General features: G+C 53.2%; 1 protein-coding gene across 2 annotated transcripts; it reads right to left on the bottom strand.

The window, feature by feature from the left end:
- Positions 1 to 806: 806 nt before the first annotated feature.
- Positions 807 to 22,253, bottom strand: LOC139044298 (serine/threonine-protein phosphatase 2A regulatory subunit B'' subunit beta-like). Of its 2 annotated transcripts, XM_070503726.1 has the most exons (3): positions 19,942 to 22,221; positions 6,349 to 6,532; positions 807 to 1,022 (listed from the first exon to the last, which is right to left on the bottom strand). In XM_070503726.1, the coding sequence occupies exons 1-2, from the start codon at positions 20,287 to 20,289 to the stop codon at positions 6,413 to 6,415; spliced, it is 468 nt and encodes a 155-aa protein (XP_070359827.1). In that variant the 5' UTR covers positions 20,290 to 22,221; the 3' UTR covers positions 807 to 1,022; positions 6,349 to 6,412. The 2 variants fall into 2 exon arrangements, with proteins under 2 accessions (XP_070359827.1, XP_070359828.1); XM_070503727.1 differs by lacking the exon at positions 807 to 1,022 and having other exon boundaries at positions 4,376 to 6,526; positions 19,942 to 22,253.
- Between the last annotated feature and the right edge of the window lie 2,910 nt (positions 22,254 to 25,163).

Raw genomic sequence — 25,163 nt, forward strand, 5'->3', positions numbered from 1 at the left:
ATTTTAACTCCAAGCTTTTGGTTCAGAATTGCTACTTCTCAAGCCAGCTTGGAGCCCTGCCACTTTTTCTTTTAGATTTTAGAAAAATGCCTCTGGTTGTAAAATCAGGTTTCTAAACTGGTACTTTATTATGCTGTGTAATCCAAATAAAAACTCTGTTTTGAATTCTGTCTTAGGAGTTTAAGATGTTAGAGTATTAAAGGATTATTGTAGGATTGTTTTACTAATGAAGTCTCCTTATTTTACTAATGAAGTAATGTCTTAGTAAGACGTTAGTAATGTCTTACTAATGACAAAGGCCCTGAGGACAGTGACGAGATTGATTGAATGAATTTCAAGTCTGTTAAACAGGAAGGATGCTGGGACATTTGGACCTGCCGTGCGATTTCTTATCGGGTGTTTAGTCCTGGGGACATAACACCATCAGTGACGCAGATAACGGCTGTGTCAAGACAGCATTATGTCGGAGCCTTGTAATTCTGCCCCTTACCACCAGTGTTTCTCTCCTACATTATTTTATAGGCCACCGTTAAGACTACTGAACAGTTAAAATCAAACTAATCTTTTATCTGTACTTTGGAACCATTCCCCCAGATCTCTTAGTCATTGACCTCTCATCCCATCACTTAGCCTTGTTCTCTCTTTTCCATCAGTTTTTAGACATGTTGAAGGGTCCTATCTTTGTTTACATTAAACGACAACCACAACTAACTCCTTGAGGGCAGGAACTTTGTCCTTTACCTTTGACCCCCCAGCATGTTTAGCACATACTAGGAACTTGATAAGCATAAGATGGATGTGTGAAATATTTTAGGCATGCTTTATTCATTTTTCTTATAAGATGGTAATGAGTTGCTTTAGTAAATGTCATAATTTCTCTTTGTAGGAAAAAGTTGTCTCGGGTATAGCGAGTGAACCAAAACATGATGATGCTGGGATCGCAGATGGGGGTCGCCTCGCTGCTGTGAAGAAGGCAATGAGAGAGAGGATGCAGCCGGGAGAGCGTGCTGAGGCCGTGGGCTCTGCGGTGCCAAAGGAAGTTGATCATAAAGCGTTTGACACTGGATCTTTTAGAATTGAAAGTCCCGTTAAATCATTCTCAGGTTAGTTTTTCTGTTGAGACTACTTAAGAAACGTACTTGGGTTGGATGGGAGCTTGTACAGGAGGTGAAAAAGTTTTCACAGGAAGCAATATAAGCTGTCTGTGATTTCTGGAAAATAGACCACATCCTCACCACCAAACACTTGCAGATTTTGTTTGATGGATGGGATTAGATTACCTGAAGTGACATATCTCCTAAAGTTGCTTTTCTGTGTTTTCTAAGTGACTTCACTTCCATTATTAGCCCCTAACCCCAAGGTCCTGGGAGGAAGGTCCCAGGTCCCAAGAGGGAAGGGCGATGAGCATGAGGAGTGAGGTGATTTCCTTCAGGTTGGTGCCAGGCTGGATGAGAATTTCAGCAGGAAAGGAAGCTTAGGCACCAAACCATCACACTTCTCTGGCTGTTCTTAAAAAATGACGCTTAGGGAAGGTGGGTTTGGTTTTATTTTCATTTGTATCAAAACTTTTGCCCAGATCTTTTTGAAACACAACAGGCCAATCCACAGACAGAAAGGGGACTCATGGTTGCCAGGGGCTGGGCGTGGGGAATGGGGAGTGACTGCTACAGAACCCGGGATTCCCTTGTAGGGGGATGTGAATGTTCGGGAACCAGACAGTGGTAATGGTTGTGCAACACTGTCTATGAAATAAAGGCCCCTGAATTGTACATCTTAAAATGGTTAAAATGCTGGTGGAACTTTATGTGAATTTTACCACCATAAAAAGAATGAAAGTATCTGCAGTATGATTTAGTTTATGTACAATTCTAGAAATCCCTAATCAATAGTGACCACAGGGAGCCTGGGGCTGGGGGCGGGAGGGATGAGAATGAAGCAGAGTTTAGGGGCCAGTGGAGACGCTCATCATGCTGACTGTGCTGACGGCTTGACAGGCCCACTGGAACTCACCAAACTGTCCACAGCAGACACCCACTGCTTCTCGCCCAGCAACCGTGCCCGGAGAAAGCCGCCAAAGAAGTAGAAAAGCTACACAGGTTTCAGCTCGTGGGGTCACTTTCATGCTCCCACACGAACATGCAAAGCGAGGGCCACCTCGCCAATGGGGAGTGATCGCCACCCATAATGTTCAGAGAGAACACACCCAAGCATAGAACAGCGTGCTACTTCTCATCCAAGAAAGGGAAGAAATTAAATATGTGTGTACATACACAGATGTATATTTGTAGGTATTTGCTCATATTAAAAAATAAAGGATAAGCCAAATTTATGAAAACTGTTACTTATGGGGGAGGAAGAGAGCAGAGTTGAACAGACAGGGGTAGACTCTGGACTTATGGGAATATATCTGGTTTGTGAGTTTTGACCTTGGAACCATGTACGTTTTTACATACTTATAAAACAAAATTAAAAACATACTTTAAAAAGGCGATCTCTAACAGAAGAGAAGGGGACACTTCCGATCTTCCTCTTGGACCAGTGTTACCCTAATACCAAAACCAGACACAGGAATCACAGGAAAACTGCCAGCCAGTATCTCTTCTGGATACGGACACAAAAACCATCCACAGAATACCAGCCAGTGAAATCCAGCCACGCAGAAAAAGGACCACACACGATGGCCAAGTGGGATTTGCTCCAGAACGCAAGGTTGGTTTAACATTGGAAAAACCAACTCACGTAATGCACCTCATCCATAGAATAAAGAACCAAACCACACGGGCCTCTCAACAGACACAGGAAAAGCATCCGACCAAGCTAACATCTTTTCTTGATAAAAACGCTGACCAAACCAGGAATGGAAAGGAAGGTCCCCAACCCGATAAAGGGTATCTGTGAAAACCCACGCTCACAGCATGCTTAGCGGTGAAGGACTGGATGCTTTTCCCAAGGGCAGGATCAAGAACCTCCACTCTCGGACATCAACACCACACCACGCTACAGGTTCTTCCCAGAGCAGTCGGGCGCGACGAGGAAATAACAGATCCACACCGGGAAGGAAGAAGCGAAACTATTTCTAGCCGCAGGTAACATGATCATGTACACACAAAATCCTAAGGAATACGCTAAAACACTATTAGAACGAATAAATGAGTTCAGAGGACTGCAGGATACAAGATCAGTACACAGGAATTAATTGCATTTTTATACACTTGCAATGAACAAGCTGAAAATAAAATTCAGAGAAGCATTCCAGTTATAATAGCATCAAAAAGAATAAAATGCTTCAGAACAAATTTAACAGAAGATGTGCAAAACTTATACTTGAAAACTACAAAACATCTTCGAAAGAAACTAAGACCTAAATGAGTGGAAGACGTCCTATGTACACGGATGAGAAGACAGTAGTAAGACGGCCATACTCCCCACACCGATCTACAGAGTCAACGCGAGCCCAGCAGAACCCCAGCTGGCGTCTCTGCAGAAACTGACAAGCTGACCCTAAAATCCATAAGGAGTTGCAAGGGTCCACGGAGAGCCAAAACAAGCTTGAGAAGGGACTCACACGTCCCATTTCAAAACCGACTACAAAGCAGCAGTAATCAAGACAGGGTGGAACTGGCATAAAGACACAAGGACAGGTCAAGGGCTAGAATCAGAATCCAGTACTAAACCCTCATATTTATGGGGAACTGATTTTCAACAAGGGGGCCAGGGCCGCTGGACGGGGAAAGAATGGTCTCTTCAGCCTTGGTGCTGAGACAACTGGATTTCCAGACGTAAAAAATGGAGTTTGACCGCTGCATCACTATATTCAAAAATTAACTCAAAATGGATCAAAGACCTAGACGTAAAGGCCGAAACTAGAAACTCTCAGGAAAAAACAAAAGCAAATCTTCATGACCTTGCATCTGGCAATGATTTCTTGGATATGACGGCAAAAGTACGGGCAACAAATGAAAAAACAGATAAAGTGAACTTTATCAAACAAACAAAAACTTTTTGGCATCATGGAAGACTATCAAAAACTGAAAAAAGGGGTCAGCCTGGTGGTACAGTAGTTAAGTTTGCACACTCTGCTTCAGTGGCCCAGTGTTGGTGGGTTCAGATCCTGGGCACAGACTTACACACCGCTCAACAAGCCATGCTGTTGCAGCAGCCCACATCCAAAATAGAGGAAGACTGGCACAGATGTTAGCTCAGGTCCAGTCTTCCTCAGCAAAAAAGAAAAGGTTAAAAAAGACTCAGGTCAATTCTCAGTTTTTCAGGTGCTGAGTACATATAATTAAAAAAAAAAAACAACTCAGAGAATGGGAAAAAATGCACACCAAGTATTGGATAAGGGACTTGAATCTAGAATATATGAAGAACTCTTACAATTGGACAATAAAGTGACAATCCAGTTAAAGAACGGGCACAGGATCTAAACAAACATTTCTACAAAGAAGATGCACAAATAGCCAATAAGCAGATGAAAAGCTGCTCAACATGACAGTCTTCAGGGAAATGCGAGTCAAAACCACCAGGAGACACTTCGTGCCCCCTAGGACACGCTGTCTACAATCAGCAAGACACAAGTGCTGGCGAGGGTGTGAGAGATCGGAACCCTCCTACGCTGCCGGTGGGAATGCAAAATGGGGCAGCTGCTTTGGGAAATGGTCTTGTGGCTCCTCAAAGCGTTAAACATGGTGTCGCCATGTGTCCCAGCAATTCCACTCCTAGGTGTGTATATCTGAGAGAACCCTACACCTGCACACCAAGACTCGCACACGCGTGTTCCAGCAGCCCTGTGCACCACAGCCCAAAGGTGGGCCAACCCAGACGTCCATCAGTTGATGAATGGATAAATGCACAACGGGACGCTGAAAGGACGTGCCACTGACACACGCCCCAATACAGACGAACCTTGAAAACACAGGCTCACTTGTATTTTTGCTTTATTTTGCAATAAAGCACTTCCTTTATTGCTCCTCGCTTTACCGCGCTTTGCTTTATTGCGTTTTTCACCAGATGCTCCACCAGCAAAGAGAAGATGACTTGCTGAAGGCTCAGGTGCTGGTTAGCATTTTTTAGCAATATGGTATTTTTTAATTAGGGTATGCACTTTTCTTTAGTCATAATGCTATCACCCACTTAGACTACAGCATAGCATAAACCTAACTTTTATCTGCACTCGGAAACCAAACAATTCGTGTGACTTGCTTTATGGTGACATTCACTTTGTTGTGGGGGCCTGGAGCCGAGCCCCCAGTGTCGCCCGGGTCTGGCTGTGTGCTGAGGGAAAGAAGGCAGACACAAAAAGCCACACATGGTATGGATCTGTTTACATAAGATGTCCAGGATACTCGAACCTACAGAGACAGGAAGTGGATTAGTTGGGGGTGGGGGAGGGGGGATGACAGCTAAAGGGTACAGGGTTTCTTTTAGGGGGTGACAAAAATGTCCTCCAGTTGACTACGATGATGGCTGCACAACTCCGGGCATACACTGCATTGTGCTGAGTTGTACGTTTTAAATGGGTGAACTGTGGTCCGAGAGTTATATCTCAATAAAGCAGTTCCAACAAGAAAAGAGGACAAGCCCTAAAAACTGCAAGCAAAAGGAAGCACGTGAACCATTCAGCAGGTGGAACAGAACCTGCTCACAACACACATGGACGGAGGGTCAGCATCCAGAATAGGAAGAGACATTCCAGAGGGGAGGGTGGGGATGAAGAAAGAGAGAGAAAGCACCCCGGAAGCACAGGGGCAAAGGGGAAGCACAAGCACCCCAATGCGGCCTGAAGGCGGAGCTCAGGAGCACAGCCCAAGGCAGCCCGATCCATGGGGGAGCGGGACGCGTCAACGCCAGCACCCAGGAGGGGCCGTGCCAGCCGCCGGCTACACGGGAGCCTTCCCACGCGGCTGAGGCGATGTGGGAAACCACGATTGTGCTCGTCTACATGTGTCTACACATGTCAACATGGATGGCCTGGAGACATGCCACCGAATTTCAAAACCAAATGGTGAGACAATGCACGGGGGATCATGTGTTAGGCTAAGTTCAAAATCGACATGTTGCTGCGCATGGACTGTGGGTCCACTAGCACCCACCCTACACAGGGAGAGACAGGGGGCAGGAGGGCGCAGAGGAAGGGCCAGGCTGGACCTCAGGGGATCAGTTGCTTAAAAAATGCAAAGGTGAACGCTGCTCCATCTGGGAGGGCAACAACGCACAGGCATGTCTGTCTTCAATATTTGGCACAACCGTTAATACAGAGTCTCCACTGTGTTTCAGATCCTGAAAACAGAACACAAGCACCAACCCGTGAACGTGGTGCTGCCCAGAGGCAGCACGCAGGGCACCCACCTTGGCCACCTTGCCCATGTCCTCCATGGTGGCTCTCTCGTGCGGAAACTGGGCGAAGGTCCGCTCAATCTTGGCGATGACGGCATCGACGTTCACTGTCCCCTGCGGACGGCCTCGGGGGGAAGTAGAAGGTGGGGATGCTCTGGCTGCTGGCTGGTGGCAGGGGCTCCTCCTTTGTCTGGACCTGAGAAATGAGACAGGTGGTGAGGACTTGGGAACAGGAAACATCGTCCTCACATGAACCCGTAACAGACAGGGGCGGCACCGTTCTCAAAGTGAGCGCACGGGGCCACGGAACCCCAATGTGCACAGAACGCCAGACAATCCTGGGGGCCAACTCCAGCCATGAGGCCACCCGCATCCGAAAGGTCACACACCACAAGAGAGCGTCACATACCACTGATCCACACTGCTGAGCCTCCCCCAGCCCTGCCTCAGTGTGACCCCGCAACAGTGACAGCTGACGGCCCAGGCTGCCAGGGAGGCTGGCACAGGTCCTTGTGGGGAGCCTGCCCCGCAGTCCTCCTGGGGTCAGGGTCCTCCAGGCGGGCCGTCAATGGCGCTCGCTCACAGCCAGGACAGGTGTGGCCTCTCTTTGGGGCCCACACCTGCAGTCGCTGGTTCCCACGTGTGCCTCCCGGAGAATGGGACGTACGTCTGTCACCTGACCTGGGATGGCCCTCCGGGAAAGGATCTGGCCCTGCAGCCTCTTTCTCGCCAGAAGGCAGAACGGCAGCTGAGCCACCCCAAGTGAAGCCAGCACCTTCAGCAGCAACTACTTCGGAGAAGTTTGACCTCCTGACATGCTTTCCAAGACACAGTGGTGTCGGGACGTGCCCTCGGGGATTCAGGGAGCTGACCTGCTGTGGGGCTGTCGTTACAGGCGGAAGGGGGGACTCTGTATATAAAACACGGTTGTTTAAAATGCCCCCAAGCAGAAAGAGCTGTTCAGTGGACCCGGTTAAGGAATGACTGCCGAAAGTTGGCCCCAGGCCGGGTCTGCAGCACCGAGGGGGGAGAGGCTCTGAATCTCCTCTGAGGCCGAGCCCATGAGGCTCGCTGTTCCCACTACGGTGGGCACGGTCGCCCAGCAGGACTCAGCAGCATCTCCCTGCTGACTCAGGAGAGGCCTTCTGGGGCCAGAAACAGCTCCTGGGAGCCGGGTCGTAGACGGCCGCCGAGGACCAGGCACCCGGTCGGCCTCGACGGGCAGTGACGGGGAGGCACAGTCTGGCCCATGGACGCATCTCCGGTCTACACCCTACATTCTCTAGGGCTGGGGACACGAGGCCACAGTCTCAGGAGGCAGGAACAGCCCAGCGTCCTACTGGGGAAGGACTGGACTGAGCAGCAAAAACCCAATGCCTGAGGCCACGGGGGCTGATGGGGCCGGGAGTGGGCAGATGGTCAGGAGAGTGCACTGTGAGGGTCCCCAACTCAACAAGGTCTGGGGAACCCAATGCACACGGGACACCACGGGACCACATAGGACCTGCAGACCCTGAGCGTGCAGGAGACACACACACAACACAGCAGGCCGAGGAAACACCACAGAGGGTTCAGGGCCGGCCCAGTGACCGGGCACATCGTGGTTCTTACCCAGAGGAATGGCACCGCCAGCAGGCCCGAACGTCCAGGTGGGGGGTCCCCTCCATGCACCACGGGGCACTCACATGTCAGCCACCCTCCCCAAGGCCGAGTGACAGAGCACAGCTCATGCAGCCACCGCCTCATGCCACAGGGACCAGGGGCTGGAACACCAGACACCAACAGCACTACCAATTTGCCACCAGGATACACAGTCAACACGGCTCCCCACTGAAACCTGCGGGTGTCCTACACATCTCGTCCTGCAACGGGGGCCTCTTCACCACCCAGCTGCAGCCTCTGGGACCGGCTAGTGTCCTCCTCAGTCCATCAGTCCATCTCAGGGACGGCCCATGTTCTCTCAGTCACGTCTCGGGATGGCCCCACGTCCCCCTCACTCATGTCTTGGGATGGCCCCCCACGTCCCCTCAGTCACGTCTCAGGATGGCCCCACGTCCCCCTCAGTCACGTCTCGGGACGGCCCTGCATCCCCTCAGTCACGTCTCAGAACGGCCCTGCATCCCCTCACTCACGTCCCGGGACGGTCCCTCGTCCCCCTCACTCACGTCTCGGGAGGGGCCCATGTCCCCCTCAGTCATGTCTCAGGGTGGCCCCGCATCCCCTCAGTCACGTCTCAGCATGGCCCCATGTCCCCTTCAGTCACATCTCGGGACGGCCTCGCGTCCCCTCAGTCATGTCCCGGGACGCCCTGTGTCACCTGTCTGTTTTCCCTCCAGCACTAGGAGGAGGAGTCACTTGTAAACGCTTTCTGTCCTGCCCCACTGACGTGACCCACAGACGACAGCAACACGTCCAGAGGTGTTGCTGTCCTGAGTCTGCTGTACTGGGGGGCTATGGGGAGAGCCTGCAGACGCACGACAATGAGCCCTGTGATCACAACAGGGCAAATAAAACAGTCAGGGGTTTGACGCAGGGTCACCTCAGTGCTGAGAGCCGAGAGGCAGATGTGGACGGCACGGTGATCAGAAAGGAGAGGCTGCAAAGGGCGGCCCTGAGGTTCCGGCACCTATTGCAGGCCGGCTGTGCTGAGCGAGGTGGATCTGCCATGGACGGTGGGAAGCACGAGGACCACACTGTGGACTAAGCCTCAGAGCAGAGCAAAGGCTGGACGATGACCTCGGGCCCACCCTTCACGAGACTCGGCCCGAGTCAGCACCCAGGGACACAGGCTGATCCCCCTCCTCCCAGCCCGGGATGTCCTGTTCCACGGGGATTGGGTTACAGTGTCAGAATCACTGAGTCCTGATGTGACAGCCCTGCACAGCAGCACTGAGCCAAAACCACACCCACCGTGGCCCAGGGACAGGCGGGAGGGGAAGCCACACCCAGAGCTGCCTCCTTGGAAGGAGAGGGTTCGGTTCAACAGATCTGCTGGGGGTGCCCACGATTCGCTTTGAGGAAGATAACTTTTCCCCTCGATTTCTGGAACAAAGACTGAGGGCCATTTTTCATTTTTTTAATTTTTTGTGAGGAAGACTGTTACTGAGCTAACATCTGTCCCAATCGTCTACTACTTCATATGAAGGAGGCCGCCTCAGCGTGACTTGACGAGCGGTGCTAGGTCTGCGCCTGGGATCCGAACCCGCGAACCCCAGGCCACCGAAGCGGAGCCTGTAAACTTAACTGCTGTGCCCCCGGGGCAGGCCCCTGAGTGCCTGTTTCCTTGCCTTGTGGCGGTGGTTCCGTTTTCCCGTCTTTCTCTTTTCTTCTCTCCCGCGAGGCGGAATGAATTGCGAGCCCAATGCCCTGAGCTGTCGGCCACAGTCGCTGCCCTTGTACCTTTGTGCAATACGGTGTTGGTGTTTCCTGAGCACCGACCACATCTTCCCATGAGCCATCTCACTCAACTGCCGCGTTCAGGACAATCTGTGACTGACGTGCCACCAGCATCCTGTATTCACGGTGGGAAAACTGAGGCACAAGGAGTCTGGCGCTCCAGGCAGAGGGCAGGGCACCTACACTGTGGGGTGGCTGCCCCTGGGCTGGTTCTGGAGCCGTTGTCAACCATGTGCCTTCTCCCCAGTCCATGGCTGGGCTGACACAGACCCCTGGGCTGCTAAGTCACAGGGACGTCGTTCGCTGCTGGTCAGCGCTAGGAGGCCGCGCACCTGGTCACCTGGGAAAGGACAAGGAAGAGGGATGACAGCGCTGCTACGCCTCCATGCAGACACACTGCTCGGCCTCTCGCCTACGACCAGGTGTGATTCCTGAAAACGAGGTTGCTGTCACCGTGTCAGCCGGCTTCTGCCAGACCCGTTACACAGTTAATACTCAGGCCGGTCCTGAGAAATGGACTTTGACAAAATGGACAGAACGTGACAAAGAACTTAAATCAAATCTTCCTGCGGCTGTCAGTGCACAGCAATCCACCACGAGGCTCACCCTCGCCCCCCTGGCTGGCCCGAGCGTCCCCATGGGTGCCCTCCTCCCCCTGGATGGCCACAGGCACACTCCAGCTGGCGACGGCGTGATGCTGACTCCACCACACGAAGCCCTGAAAGCAGCGGGGTGGGCTCACTGGGGCGTCCTGGACATGTGGTGTCAGGCCCTGTGTCGCTCACGCCCACTATCTGTGCCCCCCTCCTGTGGAGACATAGGGACATTTCCTGCCCAAGGGCTGCCAAGCGACAGCTCTGGAACCTCGCTGGACACTCACGAGGAAGTCTGTCTTCATCTGCACAAGTCACGCGTGGCGACCAGACCTCCTCATGAATCCGCAGTCTACGCAGATGCGAATCCAGGCTGGGATCCGCGAGCAAGGCTTTGCCCTGGGGTCCTGGCGGCTCTGCCTGGGGAAGTAACGTGGCCTTTGTGCCCTGGTGACCTCGCGGTGACCCGGCCGCCACCACACGTGAGGGGAGGGCGGGAGGCCAGCATGCCCCTTTGTGGAGCAGCAGCAGCAGCAGCGAGTGCTCGTGGCTCCTGTCCTAGGCGTGAGGATACATGCGAGCACCTCCTGAGGGGGCTTTGGGGGCCTGGTGTCCCTGGTGCTGGTGTCTGCACACACCACAGTCCTAAAGGTGGGCGGTCCCCACCACGGGCTAGGCGCCTGTCCTGCGTTGTTTAAAGGTGAGCGAGTGCAAGAAGCTTACAAAGGCCCCAATCTGAATGGGAGCACAGGGAGGCAGCCGGCACGGCCTCAGCACCGCAAGAGTGTGGCTCGTCCACGTGCTCCTGCGGGAGGAGCTCCGGGGGCCACCACCATCTCCGACACCGCATTCCCTCCTGCCCCGTCAGCAGAGGGCGCTGTCAAACTGAGGTTCCGCCGTCTGGGGGAACTAAGACACCACACAGGCATCATGCTCCACCCCCACCATACTCTGAACCAGGTGGAGCATCTCCTCATTTGTCTAAAAGGCAAGGACACCATCTTCCCTGCCCCTTCTCTACTCCACGCTGTGCCGTCATTTCTGTTCCTCCTCTGACCATTCCCAGGGCGGCACGTGTCTTCGGCTTTGTGAGTTTTGTCCTCCGTCCCCAGGCCCCACGTCTTTTTATTTACTTTGTGACGTCTGTCACCACACGGGAGTTTTTAGATCACGTTTGTAGTCGGCTTCATTCTCTCGTTGGTCTAACAGATGGTCCAAGGCAGCACTGGGAGCTACTTTATGACATCTGAGCACGTGCCCTGTGCTCACGAACTCAGAACGACCGGCACCACGGGGACAACGTCTGAGGTCTGTACAGTGGCCCATCGACCCTCCCATGGCCCTGCTGGGCGGGGAGGCCTCGGACAACAGGAGAGGCCAGAGGTATAGAGAAGGACATGGGGGGCCAGTTCCAAGGAGGATGGACACCGGGCCCCCGTGATGCAGGCTCGGCCGCAGTCCGAGAGGGAGAAGCTGATGGGCCACCCGGGCAGAGGGGCCAGCCTGGGCCAAGGGCACGGGGAGCCCCAGGTCCTGTGTGGGCCTCGCAAGGGGCAGAAACCACGCGTCAGGAGCAAGTTCACCAAACCTCTGTGGGTGGAGACGCGCCAACGTGTCTTCCGAAGCTGCAAAGACTGAGCACTCTAGGAGGCAGTATTCACACTGCAGGGGATGAACCACATCTGACGGTTTCTACCCGCTTCCTGAGCACATGGCGCAGAGATTCCCACGACAGCGATGGCACCGGCTCAGTCACCTGTTCCTCCTTCTCCATCCCCCACCGTCTGCTGGTCCGCTTGTCTCCAGGGGCAGGAACAGGAAGGGGATGGGGCCCAACAGCCAAATGGGCCTCCCAGTCAGGACTGGCGGGGAAGGGCCTGCTGGTCGCGATGGAGACACACACACAGACGCACACACACGCATGAGGCCTCCACGCCCAGGGCTGCCACGCGAGGGCCTGTCTCTGCCTCAGCTCGTGTGTCTGTTCCTGGGGGTGGACACACAGCTCGCTGATCTCCAGGAACCCCTCGCCTCGTGCGGCAGCCCGGGTCCTTCTGACCCTGGAACACAGCAGAGCTCCTGTCTTCCTCTGCTCCGGGCCCTGAGGCCTGGCCCCGAGGACACACGCATAGCTCCATGAGACATGACCTTCTGGACAGCGGCACAGGACGAGCAGAGTGGGACACGAGCGAGCTTACTGCCTGGGGAGCTTGACCATGGTGGAGGGAGGACGCCCACATGGGCTGCGCAGTGAGAGACGGCCCCTGTGGTCAGAGCCATGCGGACGGGGGGAATTTGGGGGGAATTTGGCAGATGGAGGGAGGGAGGAAGGGAGACAGCTACAAACTTAGGGGCAAAGACACAACCACAGGTCTTTGGTGCTCTTGACAGCGCCCTGCAGACACCCCGCATGGCCACACTGGCTGCTGCCAGCAGGAGGGCTTCCCTTGAGGGTGCCACACGTCCCTTCCACCAACACGCTGGTACAGGAGGACGGTCCCCTGGGTCAGGAGTTTGAGAACCACTGCACCACAGCTCCCTGGGGCACAGCGGGTGTGTGGAGGCGCTAATGACTGCCCCTGTCACTGCCCACCTCAGGGCCTTTGTGCCTACTGTTCCCAGGCGCCCCACAAACACTGCCTTACCTCATCTAAGACCATGATCAGATCCCACCTGCCACTAGCATGTCATCAATAGACAACACAACACCCCCCGCCTGAGCCCACTCCCACCTGCCGTCCCCTCACACCAACCATCACCCCAGGTCACAAGGTCATCCCTGACACACCACACATCCCACCCCACCTGCCGCCCCCTCATAGTAACCGTTACCCCAGGTCACAAGGTCATCCCTGACAGGACAAACATCCCACCCTACCTGCTGCCCCTTCACAGGAGCCATCACCCCAGGTCACAAGGTCATCCTACACACCACACATCCCACCTCACCTGCAGCCCCCTCATAGGAACAATCACCCCAGGTCACGAGGTCATCCCTGACAGAACACACATCCCACCCCACCTGCCGCCCCTTCACAGGAACCTCACCCCAGGTCACAAGGTCATCCCTGACAGAACACACATCCCACCCCACCTGCCGCCCCCTCATAGTAACCGTTACCCCAGGTCACGAGGTCATCCCTGACAGAACACTCATCCCACCCCACCTGCTGCCCCCTCACAGGAACCATCATCCCAGGTTACAAGGTCATCCCTGACAGAACACACATCCCACCCCATCTGCTGCCCCCTCACAGGAACCATCACCCCGGGTCACAAGGTCATCCCTGACAGAACACACATCCCACCCCATCTGCTGCCCCCTCACAGAATACATCACCGCAGGTCACAAGGTCATCCCTGACAGAACACACATCCCACCCCACCTGCCGCCCCTTCACAGGTACTGTCATCCCAGTCAGGCTCTGTAGGCTTTTCTGTCATCCCAACTAGAAGGTGCAGCTACCCTCCAGTGCCTGGCACAGAGCAGGCCCCCAGCAATATGCAGTGATGGAACGCACATCCCAAAGAGCTCCCCTGAAAGGAAAACACCTTTCGCTGTGTTCGGAAAGCTGCTACCTCAGAGAACTTGGCCACATGACTCTGTTTCCCTCTGTCCACAGTGAGTCTCTCCCAGCCTGGAACCTTCCATGTCTCTCACACTCATGGGGAAGCAAGCGTCTCCCACCAACTCACTCCCTGAGGCACAGCGCAACACTGGATGACCCAGTTCTGGTGCTGGACTTGCAGGATCGACTCAGGGAGAAGTAAATGCTAACATGTGTGCTCTTTCTGCGGCCCTGTCAAGACCCAGGTACCCGGACCAGCCCTTCTGAGGAAGGCAGCTGGAAATGCTGGGGAGAGCACTTGACAAACATCTTCCTGAGTGCCTCACGGACTGGCAAGAGAGGAAGGACTCTCAGGGCACGGACGCTGGGAAGGGGCACCCAGCGAGGCCAGGAGAGGCTGGACAGGCGCTGCCTTCAGGGAGTGCACTCAAGGGGGTGAAGTGACCGTCACCTCACAGTGTTGCAGAGCTCGGGGACAGGAGGCAACATCCAGCATCCTCGACGGAGGCTGCCCCCTGAGCGGGATCCTGGGGGCTGCCCCTGCAGTGAGAAGAATGAAGTGGAAATAAATCCCCACCAACCTCTGACCCCAGGAAGGAAAGGACAATCATAGGCCTGAAAGCTGGTGCTGCATCAAGGGGCTGTGGGCAGGGGTGGTGGCGAAGCTCCCTAGAGCTCACAGCAGACTCCCAGTCAAGTGTGCAAACCAAATGTACATCCTGTGCCTGGTCCCCAAACCCTCCAGCCGACGACATCAGGCTGCCACAGATCAGCAGTGCCCGGAAGCAGCAAGATGTGCTGAGGTGAACCATCCTCAACTCGGGACTCAGAAAACGCCCCAAGTTCCAAGGAAAGTGAGGCGTTCATGATCAAAATGCACAAACACACATGAAAGGAAGGCACCATGGGGGAGAGCCGGCAAGCAGGGAGCAGCTGGGCTGGCGAAGACTCCGGACTCTGACGTTGTTGAGAATGAGAGCCGACACGCTTCATATATCAAGACAGGGAGAGGCTTGAAGATGCAAGAGTGAGGAGACTTAAGACAGCCCCAAATAAAACGTCCAGAAGAACAGGAAACACACTTGCTTTCTGGGTTGGAGAGCAGAGCAGCACAGCTGGGAGGGACTCGTGCCCCGGGAGGGAGGAGACGCAGGTGCTGAGCCTGCAGCTGCAGAGCTGGAGACACATCCTGAGACCCGAGGCCCAAGGAACCCCAAGCAGGAGTCCTTGGAGCGACCCACACTGCACACCGGACGACGAGACTGGACAACATCCAAGACAGCGGCAGATCCTCAGAACCTGCCACAAGGAGACGGAACGGAACAGAAAAGGGGACCGTCTCCAAAGGAGCGACCCAGGAGCCCTGCAGCCAGCTTCTCGACAGAAATGCAGGGGCCAGAGCTGGAGGAGAGCGGCTGCCCTTTCGCCCAAACGCCACCTCCCGGGAGGTGTCTGCCACACAAAACCAACATGGAGACAGTTTGAGACCAAAACGGAAGAAAAGCAAAAGCGAGCCGGCCACTGTCAGCAGACGCTGGTCCAGGATGTGCGGGGGACCGTGCGTCAGGCAGAAGCCAAGTGCTCCTGACGCAGGTCGGAGATGCAGGAAAGGGGCGTATGGGGGGCAAATCTCAACACGCTGACTGTGTGAATCATCATAAGGCGGCGATTTTATTTCTTTTTAAAAACCCTCCGAAGGCAACAACAGCAGTATAAAATGAATGGGGTCATGGAATGGAAGTGTCTGAGAGTTTTGTTTTTTTTTGTTGAAGAAGATTAGCCCTGAGCATCTGCCGATCCTCCTCTTTTTGCTGAGGAAGACTGGGCCTGAGCTAACATCCGTGCCCATCTTCCTCTACTTTATATGTGGGACGCCTACCACAGCATGGCTTGCCAAGTGGTGCCATGTCTGCACCTGGGATCCGAACTGGTGAACCCCGGGCCGCTGAAGCAGAACATGCTCACTTAACTGCTGCGCCACTGGGCCAGCCCCCATCTGAGTGTTTTGAGCTGGAAGGCAAAGGTATTAATTTTTCACCTGGAAAAATCCAGTAGTGGCCATTTCTAGGATGAGCAGTCAGCTAGGAGCAAGGGAATACTCCAAAGTAGGAGAGGAAAAGAGAAAGAGGAGGCAAGAATGGACAGGACGAAAATAAACCAAGATGGACGAACAGTCATAACACGTGGAAACAGACAAACGGCACAGTTAAAAGATGAAGATCAGAAGGAAAAAGAGAATCGTGTCTATTCACAAGAGACACACATAAGACGTAAGGGTGCAGAGGGTGAACATCTTCTCAAAAGACGGAAAAGGGTAGAGGGGCCGTGGGGTGGCTGGACTGATGTGCACACAAGAGGTGGAGGTGTGGACAGTACTAGAGAGAGACAGGGACCGCGTCAGGGCAGGCGACCAGGGGAAACGACATGCCTCAGAGCTGGCCAATGCCGGCCCCAGGAGCCCCACACGGACACGGCAGACGCTGCAGGGAAAAGCAGAGGTCCAGCCCCCAGGGAGGCCGGGCCCAGCTCCCCGGAGCGATGACGGAGCTGACGGGACAACGAGAAACAAACAGCCTGCTGCAGACACGGGAGATTTACAAGTTTAATCTCCGGGACAGAAATAGATGCGGCCCCAGCACAGCTGCAGCTCTCACATTCTTTTCCAACACACAGGACGCCGTTGGGGGCTGGCCACCTCCTGGGCCGCAAAACAGGTCTCAGCAGGTCCTGCAGGGACCGTGGGGCGCATTCCCCGACCTCCAGGGGACGCGGCCAGATGACTGGAATGAACAAAAGTGGCAAAAACACACACGTGTGTGTGTGAAAGGAGAGTCCTAAAGTACGGCTCAGGCCTCTTAAAAAATGACAACCAGCCGACCAAGGGGCATTCGGGTCCCCAAGCCTCTTGCCTGGGCTCCCACCCGCCCCGCCCCACGAAGGCCCCCTGCAGCCCCGATCAAGGGGCACGGCCTCACGGAGAGCTACTTCTGTAGAGGGCCCCAGCCGCCTGCTCCCTGACTCGACCCCACTCCTGGGACCTCAGACTCGCCCATGGGCCTCCCAGAACACACAGTGGGGCGGAGCGGTGCCCCCACGACCAAAATCCAAGCCCTGGGATAAAGCAAAGGCATCTCTTCTCCCGCAGAAGGGTGTGGGGGAGCCCAGCAGAAATCCGTCCAGCTGTGTCTCTGGGGTCACACCTCCCAACACCAGCCTCGGACGGTCAGGTCCCAGAGGGGTCAGACGGCACATGCTGGGACATCAGATGGGTCCCTCCGACTCCAACGGGCCAGGACAGGGCACAGGTGGCAGAATGAGAGCAGGCCAGGCAGGGACGCTGGGCCGGAGCGGCCAAGCCCAGCAGCGTCCTGGGCGGCCCCGTCTGAGACCGGATGCAGCAGCAAGGCCGGGACGGGGCCCTGGACGGGGCCAGGGAGCTCAGGGGGACAGCCTGTGGATTCCAGGTGAGCCCAGGCCCCAAAGATGCTGCACCCAACAGGAGGCCCCTGTGGGCCGCGAGCTTTCTCCTCGGCTCCCGTGGACCCTCCACCCCAGCTGGCAGGAGGTGCGCCAACTAAACGCTGTGAACGACACTCCACGCTGACAGATGGGAGCCAGAGGTCAAAGTTTAACACAGGGGAGCCAAAGACAACAACGGGGGAGCCAGGCCCTGCACACGGGTTCGTGCGAAGGATCTCCCTCCAGCACAGGAGGGGCCGGGCTCACTGTGGAGGCTGCTGGGCCAGCCGCGTTCACAGGAGGGAGCAGAGCTGTGTTCCCAACACTGACACAGACGGGGGAGCCCGGCTGAGCGGGGTCCCCGGCCTGGACACTGTCAGCCTGGCTCTGCACCTGCCCCACAGGACGGGCTCCCAAGGGGGCGTGTGTGCGGCTCTGGAGTGGCCTGTGAGGGGAACCTGCATCCACAGCCGAGTGGACAGAGGGGCCGCTTCCAGCTGCCAGGGTCCTGGGAATGTGGATCAAAGGGGGTATTCATGACCCTTCCTGCAGGGTACTGTGACCCCACCCAGACTAGGACCCCAGACTGTGGCCCACTTGCCATCTGGGACAGGCAGAGCTGGGAGGCCACGCTGTCACCCCAGGGAGGGGAGGTCAGCTCAGAGTCCAGGACTGTCCCCAGGGGGTGGCCACACTGGGGTCTGGAATGACGCTCAGCGGGGTCTGTGTGCCCTGAAGGACCCTGCAGGGAGGCTGGACAGCGTGTCCGGGCCCACAGCAAGGTGACAGAGTGGAGGAGCAGAGGCGCCCGTCAACTGTGCCTGAGCCTGTTTGTGGAGAGTGGGTGATGGGACCCCCGGGGTACAGGACGCTCAGGACCCCTTCCAGCGGGGTGAGCCGAGCATGTCCTGGGCCTGAGAGAGCCTGCAGTGACCACCGGGAGTTGGCGCTGCTCGGCGCCCAGAAGGCCCGAGAATCCCTGGGCAGGGTGGGCGGGTGGACATGGGAGGCGGGAGCAGGGATGGCTCCACTGTGGACGGCACAGCCGTGCCCCAGGGTCCTCTGCTCCGGGCCAGGGGGGCCCACTGAGCGGGTGGCGTGGCCGTCAGGCTGAAGCACCACCTCCCTCCCTCCACCCCCAGCCTCTCCCTCTACCCCCAGCCTCTCCCAAAGATGTTGGCTGACCCCCCCAAGGCTGTGTCCCGAATCCGCCCTCCAACATCTTGGGATGAAAGGAGCCAGGAGAACTCTCCTTCTGCTCCTCCCACAACCCCCATGAGAAAGACCCACTGGTCCACCGCCTGCAGCCCAGGGAGCACTCACGTTACGCAATGCACATCGTCACGGCTGAGAAGCAAGGTTGAGACATGTTTTCTGTGACAAGAAACAACTTCCCATGAAATGAATTCATAAAGTTTGATTCCCAAAAAGTGATTTTCATTTGATAAGCAGCAGCCCTAAAGCAATGCAGACTTTCCTGCATGGGCTCTGTGGGGAGCCGGGCCCCCAGGCACGACCATCCTGGGCGAGGCTGGAGGGATTTCCGGGTCTCCCACACAGCCCAGTGGACCATCAGGAGAAACCCTAACTGCCCCACATCTGTTTTCCTATCGTCAAAGCAGGACCCGCGTGGGGCAGATTCCACTCCTGGGTCTCCAAATGCAGGCACTTTCCTTAAAATCTAGGGACAGACTCACACCTTCCCCAGCTGCAGACAAAACTTCAGAAGTTGGAAGACACAAGACAGGAAAAATTCCCAAGCTGTGTAAAAGCTGAGATATGATCCCAGAAAAACTCCCATTAAAATATCAGCAGAAGGCAGGTCTTTTTTTCCCCCAGATGGCCCGGTCTGATTGGATGTCATTTTTTTTGGCCACAACAGGACGTTAAGTCCTGGCCTAGAGAAAAAGTGCGGGTGTCTAACTGCAAGAGGTGAGGCGTTCAGGAGCAGGAGCCCCGGCCCCAAGCCCTGTGGCCCTGCCCCCAGCACCGGCCCAGAGCTGAGGCGAGGACAAGATATGCCACGGAGACCCCTCGAGTCACAGACAGACTCTGGGGATCACGGGCTGTCTGATGCTTCCAAACGACTGGGTCCCTCAAACTAACTCGTAACACGTCCAAGGTGTAGACACAGCAGGTCTTACTCCTCCGAGCACACACAACCATGGAGAGGGTGTCTACACGCCAACTACTCACTATCAGCACCGAGCCATCCACTTGCCCGGCCCATGTGTGCAGATCCCCACAGCCCAGTAAACACCATGTGGCCGAGAAGGCCAGGCGTCCCACAGGGCCGTGTCATCATGGAGATGGCCGTGACCATGGGCCAGGCTTCCCACCGGGACCACAGGGTCAGGTCCCCACCCGAGCCAGAACCTGTCCACGCGCTGGGGGCTTGCATCCTGGCCACACCGCGGCACCTGCCGCCAAAACTCCAGCAACGGGCGAGCTCTTAGGAGCTCTCCCAGCGACTTCACGCGGGACCCACGCTCCCTGCACGGGTGGGTGCGAGCAGCCCCCGCCCCCCCCACACCAGGGAGGGACTCGGGAGGGACCCGGGTGGGCCGGGGGGGTGACATGCGGCAGACCTGGACCTGCTGGAAGGCCTTGAGCCTCTTCTTGAAGCGGGAGGGCAGCACGAAGTCGCAGCCGCGGGCCAGTGAGGCCAGCTCCTGCCTCAGGCTGGGGTCCTGGCACAGCGACGGCTCGTGGAGCCGCATGTCGGCTCGCGTGGGCCGCCAGGGCCCGGGCCAGGCACCTCGCTCTGGCTCTTGCTCTCGGGGCTGGGCCTGGCTGGGGCCGCTGGGCTCGGGGCGGCAGCTGCGCCCGGCAGGACGGTTGGGGTGGCTGGGCTCAGCGCACTCCGTGCGTCGCTGGCCAGGCGCTGTGGGGGCCGGCCCAGGCGGCGCGCGTTCCACAGGCTGAGGAGGGCACATGGCTGGAGGAGGGGTGGCAGGCCACCCCTCCCGCGGGCGGGCGGGCCGGCGGCTGTGCAGGTGGGAGGGGACAGCTGGCGCGCCCTGACGGAGCAGCTCTCTGCGAGGCTGCTGAGGGTGCGGGAGGCCTTGCAGGGGGCGGTGTCTGCAGGGACCCCGGCTGTGGCTCAGTGTGGACGCACAGGGCACAAACAGGTCAGCAAGGACAGCCGATCTGGGGCAGATCTGGGGCCGCCTGCCAGCGCTCGCACAGCGGGGAGGTGGCGCTCTCCCCAGAAGCAAAGCCTGCCTGCCCGCCCACGACTAAAGGGGACCTGCCACAGGCTCCTCGCGGAGGAGCGGGTTCTACGCTGAGGCCCCAGCCTGGGACCCAGATGCAGCCAAGCAGCTGTTCCCTCCCTGAAAACGCACTGGGAACAAAGGGGTCTGCCCGCCCCAGCTTCCCCTGCTCGTTAGAGGCTGAGAAAACATACTGAAGCTGCAGAGGACACCGGAAAGTTTTCTCTTCAAAAATCGGGTGAGGGGGTGAGTATTCTGGCTTCTGTAGTCTTGGTGCCGGTTCCACACGACAAAACGTAGAATGTCAGGACAGGGCAGAAAGTACCACAACATACAAGGTAACAATATGGAACGACAGTGTGGAACGTCACGACAAAGTACCAAGTAACCAGAACGTCCAAAATAACGACAGTGCACAAAGTACCAACAGGGCAGAACGTAACCACAACGCAGGATGTAGCGCTAACGCACACCATAAGGTAGGAGCCAGTCACATAAACGTCAACAGGGCAGCAGACAGCAGGTGCACTGAGGATGCGGCCAGCGGACACACGGACACCCGGCACCTCCGCCCGCTCCCGCAGGAAGGACCAAGGCTGCAGTGGGGGCCGAGTCGCCTGGGCCCACGCAACTCAACAACAAAACATCAAACAACCCAATCAAAAAATGGGCTGGAGACATGAACAGACATTTCTCCAAAGAAGATATACTGATGGCCAATAGGCACAGGAACAGATGCTTATCATCGCTGATCATCAGGGAAATGCAAATCAAAACTACACTAACATATCACCTTACACCCGTTAGAATGACAAAAATATCTAAAACTAATACTAACAAATGTTGGAGAGGTTGTGGAGAAAAAGGAACCCTCATACACTGCTGGTGGGAAGGCAAACTGGTGCAGCCACTATGGAAAACAGTATGGAGATTCCTCAAAAAATTAAAAATAGAACTACCATACGATCCAGCCATCCCACTACTGGGTATTTATCCAAAGAGCTTGAAGTCAGCAATCCCAAAAGTCCTATGCACCCCAATGTTTATTGCAGCACTATTTACAATAGCCAAGATGTGGAAGCAACCTAAGTGCCCAGCAACAGATGAATGGATAAAGAAGATGTGGTACATATATACAATGGAATACTACTCAGCTGTAAAACAGAACAAAATCATTCCATTTGCAATAACATGGATGGACCTTGAGGGAATTATGTTAAGTGAAATAAGCCAGCAAGAGAAGGATAATCTGTGTATGACCCCACTCATATGAGGAATTTAAAATTATGGACTAAGAACAGTTTAGCGGATACCAGGGGAAAGGTGGGGTGGGGGGTGGGCACAAAGGGTGAAGTGGTGCACCTACAACACGACTGACAAACATTAATGTACAACTGAAATTTCACAAGATTGTAACCTATCATTAACTCCATAAAAAAGTGTTAAATGTATATCTTTTTTTACTTATCAAATACTTAAGGGAAAAAAAGACTACCCATTGTAGGACAACTTACTCTGAAGTAGACACTCTCACATATGGACAGTGGTAATAAAAGGATTTAGAAAACAACTTGGCAATAAGCCTTTGATCTCTTGAGTAATTCTGCTTCTTTTTATCTATACAAAGAAAATAATTCTTAATAAATAACTTTACTCACAAAAGATACTGATCTATGAGTTATTTACAACAGCGAAAACACTGTAAATAATTAAAATGTATAATAATGGCTAAATAAACAGGTATGCATAAAAGTCATACAATATCATACCATCCATTAAAAATAATTCAAAAAAGTTCAATTATAATATGGAAAATAGTTCACACTACAATGCTAACCAAAAATAGCAGGCTATAAGTTGTAGACAAAATATGATCACAACTATGTTTAAAAGCACATGAGGTAAGCCCTGTGGGATAGTGGTTAAGTTCACGTGCTCCACTTTAGCGGCCCGGGGTTCATGGGTTCAGATCCCAGTCTCAGACCTACACACCACTTATCAAGCCATGCTGTGGCGGTGTTCCACATACAAAATAGAGGAAGACTGGCACAGACGTTAGCTCAGCAACAATCTTCCTCAAGCAAAAAGAAGATAAGCAACAGATGTTAACTCAGGGCCAATCTTCCTCAACAAAAAAAAATACAATAGGGGGCCAGCCTGGTGGCATAGTGTCGTTAAGTTGGCAGCAGCCTGGGGTTCACAGGTTCAGATCCTGAGCACAGACCTAGCACCACTGTCAAACCACGCTGTGGCGGCATCTCACATAAAATAGACGAAGATTGACACAGATGTTAGCTCAGCAACAATCTTCCTCAAGCAAAAAGAGGAAGATTGGCAACAGATGTTAGCTAGGGCCAATCTTGCTCACACACACCAAAAAAAAAAGGAAATAAAATAAAATAAAATAAAACTATTACAGTAAAATACTGTCAGAAATATTAATAGTAGGTGTTATCTAGATGATAATATTATAGGTGATCTTTTTCTACCTTTTCATATTATAAATTTATCGCTTTTATGCTGTAAAAGTTCTGTTTTCTTTTTTAATTCATGTAATTTTCTTTTATAGTTCATAAATGAAGATTGGAGATGTATGAGGTAAACTAAACTTAAAAGTTGAAAACTTAATTTTCCTAAGATTTTGCAAGGTAATCCACTCCCATTCAAGAAATTACTCATATGTGCATGTGTTTTTAGTTTTAAAATTATAGTATCTATTTACAATGCATTATAAAATATACAGCTCATTTATTTGTTAGTATCCATAATAACTTCAGTTATAAATCAAACAGTATTTGATAGTTAGCTTTTCACACCTCCTTTATTTACAAGTTTACTCCTTGCTTTAGTGTTAGAAATCTTATGTCCTTATTCAAGTAAAATTATAAGAAATTCTATCAAAATCTTCCAAGTATTAATTACATAAGCATATAAAATAAAGTCTAATTGTCTATAAACTTTTTATGCCTTGATTTTAGTCGCAAATGTGATACAGGCCCATACAGGTTTCCACTACGCTGCTGAATACTTAACCACTGCTTCCGGTTGTTAGGGTAAATGGTGGAATTTTTCTCAGTGGGTCCACGTGTCTTGGGTTTCCTTACAAAAACTTACCAATTTTAACATGTGCATTTTATGCACACTGACCTGATTTAAACCTCATGAGAACTTTATTACAGGAACCTGAGGCTCAGAAAGGCACTTATTTGCTGAATGCAATAAGGGAGTTAAATAATTTGCACTTACAGCTACTAAGTGGAAAATTAGGAATTCTATCTCCAACCAAAGCCTACGCTATACTGCACCCCTTAGGGGAACTCCAGGCACAGTGACAAATATAATTTAATGAATAGAAAAAGTAGTTACCCTAAAAGATAATCCTCAAAAAACTCAAAATCTGAAGTACAGTTTCTACTGAATGTGTATCGCTTTTGCACCATTGTAAAGTCAAAAAATCGTTAAGTTGAACCACCATTAAGTTGGGAACCGTCTGTACTTAAAAGGACTATGGACAAACTAAGACGTCCATGAAAGTGCTTTCAGTTACTAGAGCATACTTTTCCAAAGTTTTTCATCTTTGTTCATTGCTATCTTTATTGTTTTATATACGCTCATTGATTTAATTTACTTTTTTAATAAGACACTTTATGGACACATGAAATTACCCGAGTTCTCTGGCTTTACTGCTCATGCTTAAGCCACTGTGCTTACCACACTATTTTCACTTGGACATAGCAGCAACTAAAGATAAATCACTAACAATAAGAAAAGTAAATCATTTTAAAATCAATTCCTAAAACTTCCAACTAAAACTGGAACCGATCCTCACAAAGACCAAGACTTGACAGGCGTTACAAAAGTATTTCAAACAAAGGACAGTACGAAAACTAAAGCCACAGACAGCTATGGCATTTCACATAGGACCATTTAAAAAAAAAACAAAAAACACTAACCAGTCAGCTACAGCCCATAAGGAGCTTATAAGTCCTCACTCCTATGCTCACAACAAGAAAAAAGATAAAGGAAACTGTAAATCAATAACATCTTAGAAAACTGAGGTCACAGGGCAAATCACCACTGAAAACACTGGAGACAGGCAGATACAGAGAATCACAGCTTATCTGGAGTGGGAACACTTCAACAGTAACTGACAAACTGTAGGAGACCAAGTATGGATCAGCCTGAGAGTTAAAATATCTTGGGGTCCCAGTTTTGGGGGGGGGGCCCACACTTTCCTGGGTTTTACGTCCAGGAACCCTAGGAGGTTTTCAGGTTTTCACAATGAAGATCTGAGGAAAATCCTCTTCTGCTTTGAGCAGGAGAAGGGGAAAGTAACCATACTGAAATATGCCCAGAACATTCTCTTCTTAACAAAGTCACACCCTGAAGATAAAGTACTTTAGCAGAGCATCATCTACCTGGAGGAAGAGCAATTAGGCAACCTCAGCCTCCACCAGCCTTCTTGTCTCACCGAAGCTGGGGGAGGGAGGGAGGGCTAAAAGACACTTTTGAAGGTCACAGTCCAGGGACTCAGGACCACTAGAAAAAAATGAGATTTAATCGTAAGATTACAGAACACTTTCCCTCCCCAACTG

This window comes from Equus asinus, unplaced genomic scaffold (assembly GCF_041296235.1).
Source record: "Equus asinus isolate D_3611 breed Donkey unplaced genomic scaffold, EquAss-T2T_v2 contig_795, whole genome shotgun sequence".
Taxonomy (NCBI): Eukaryota; Metazoa; Chordata; class Mammalia; order Perissodactyla; family Equidae; genus Equus; species Equus asinus.

Bases quoted from the DNA above. Each gene is read 5' to 3' on its own strand.
- LOC139044298 (XM_070503726.1), bottom strand. From the start codon at position 20,289: ATGTGCCCTCCTCAGCCTGTGGAACGCGCGCCGCCTGGGCCGGCCCCC. The intron at 6,533-19,941 runs GTCTGCCGCATG...CTCATTTCTCAG, and splicing joins AGGCCTTCCAGCAGGTCCAG to GTCCAGACAAAGGAGGAGCC.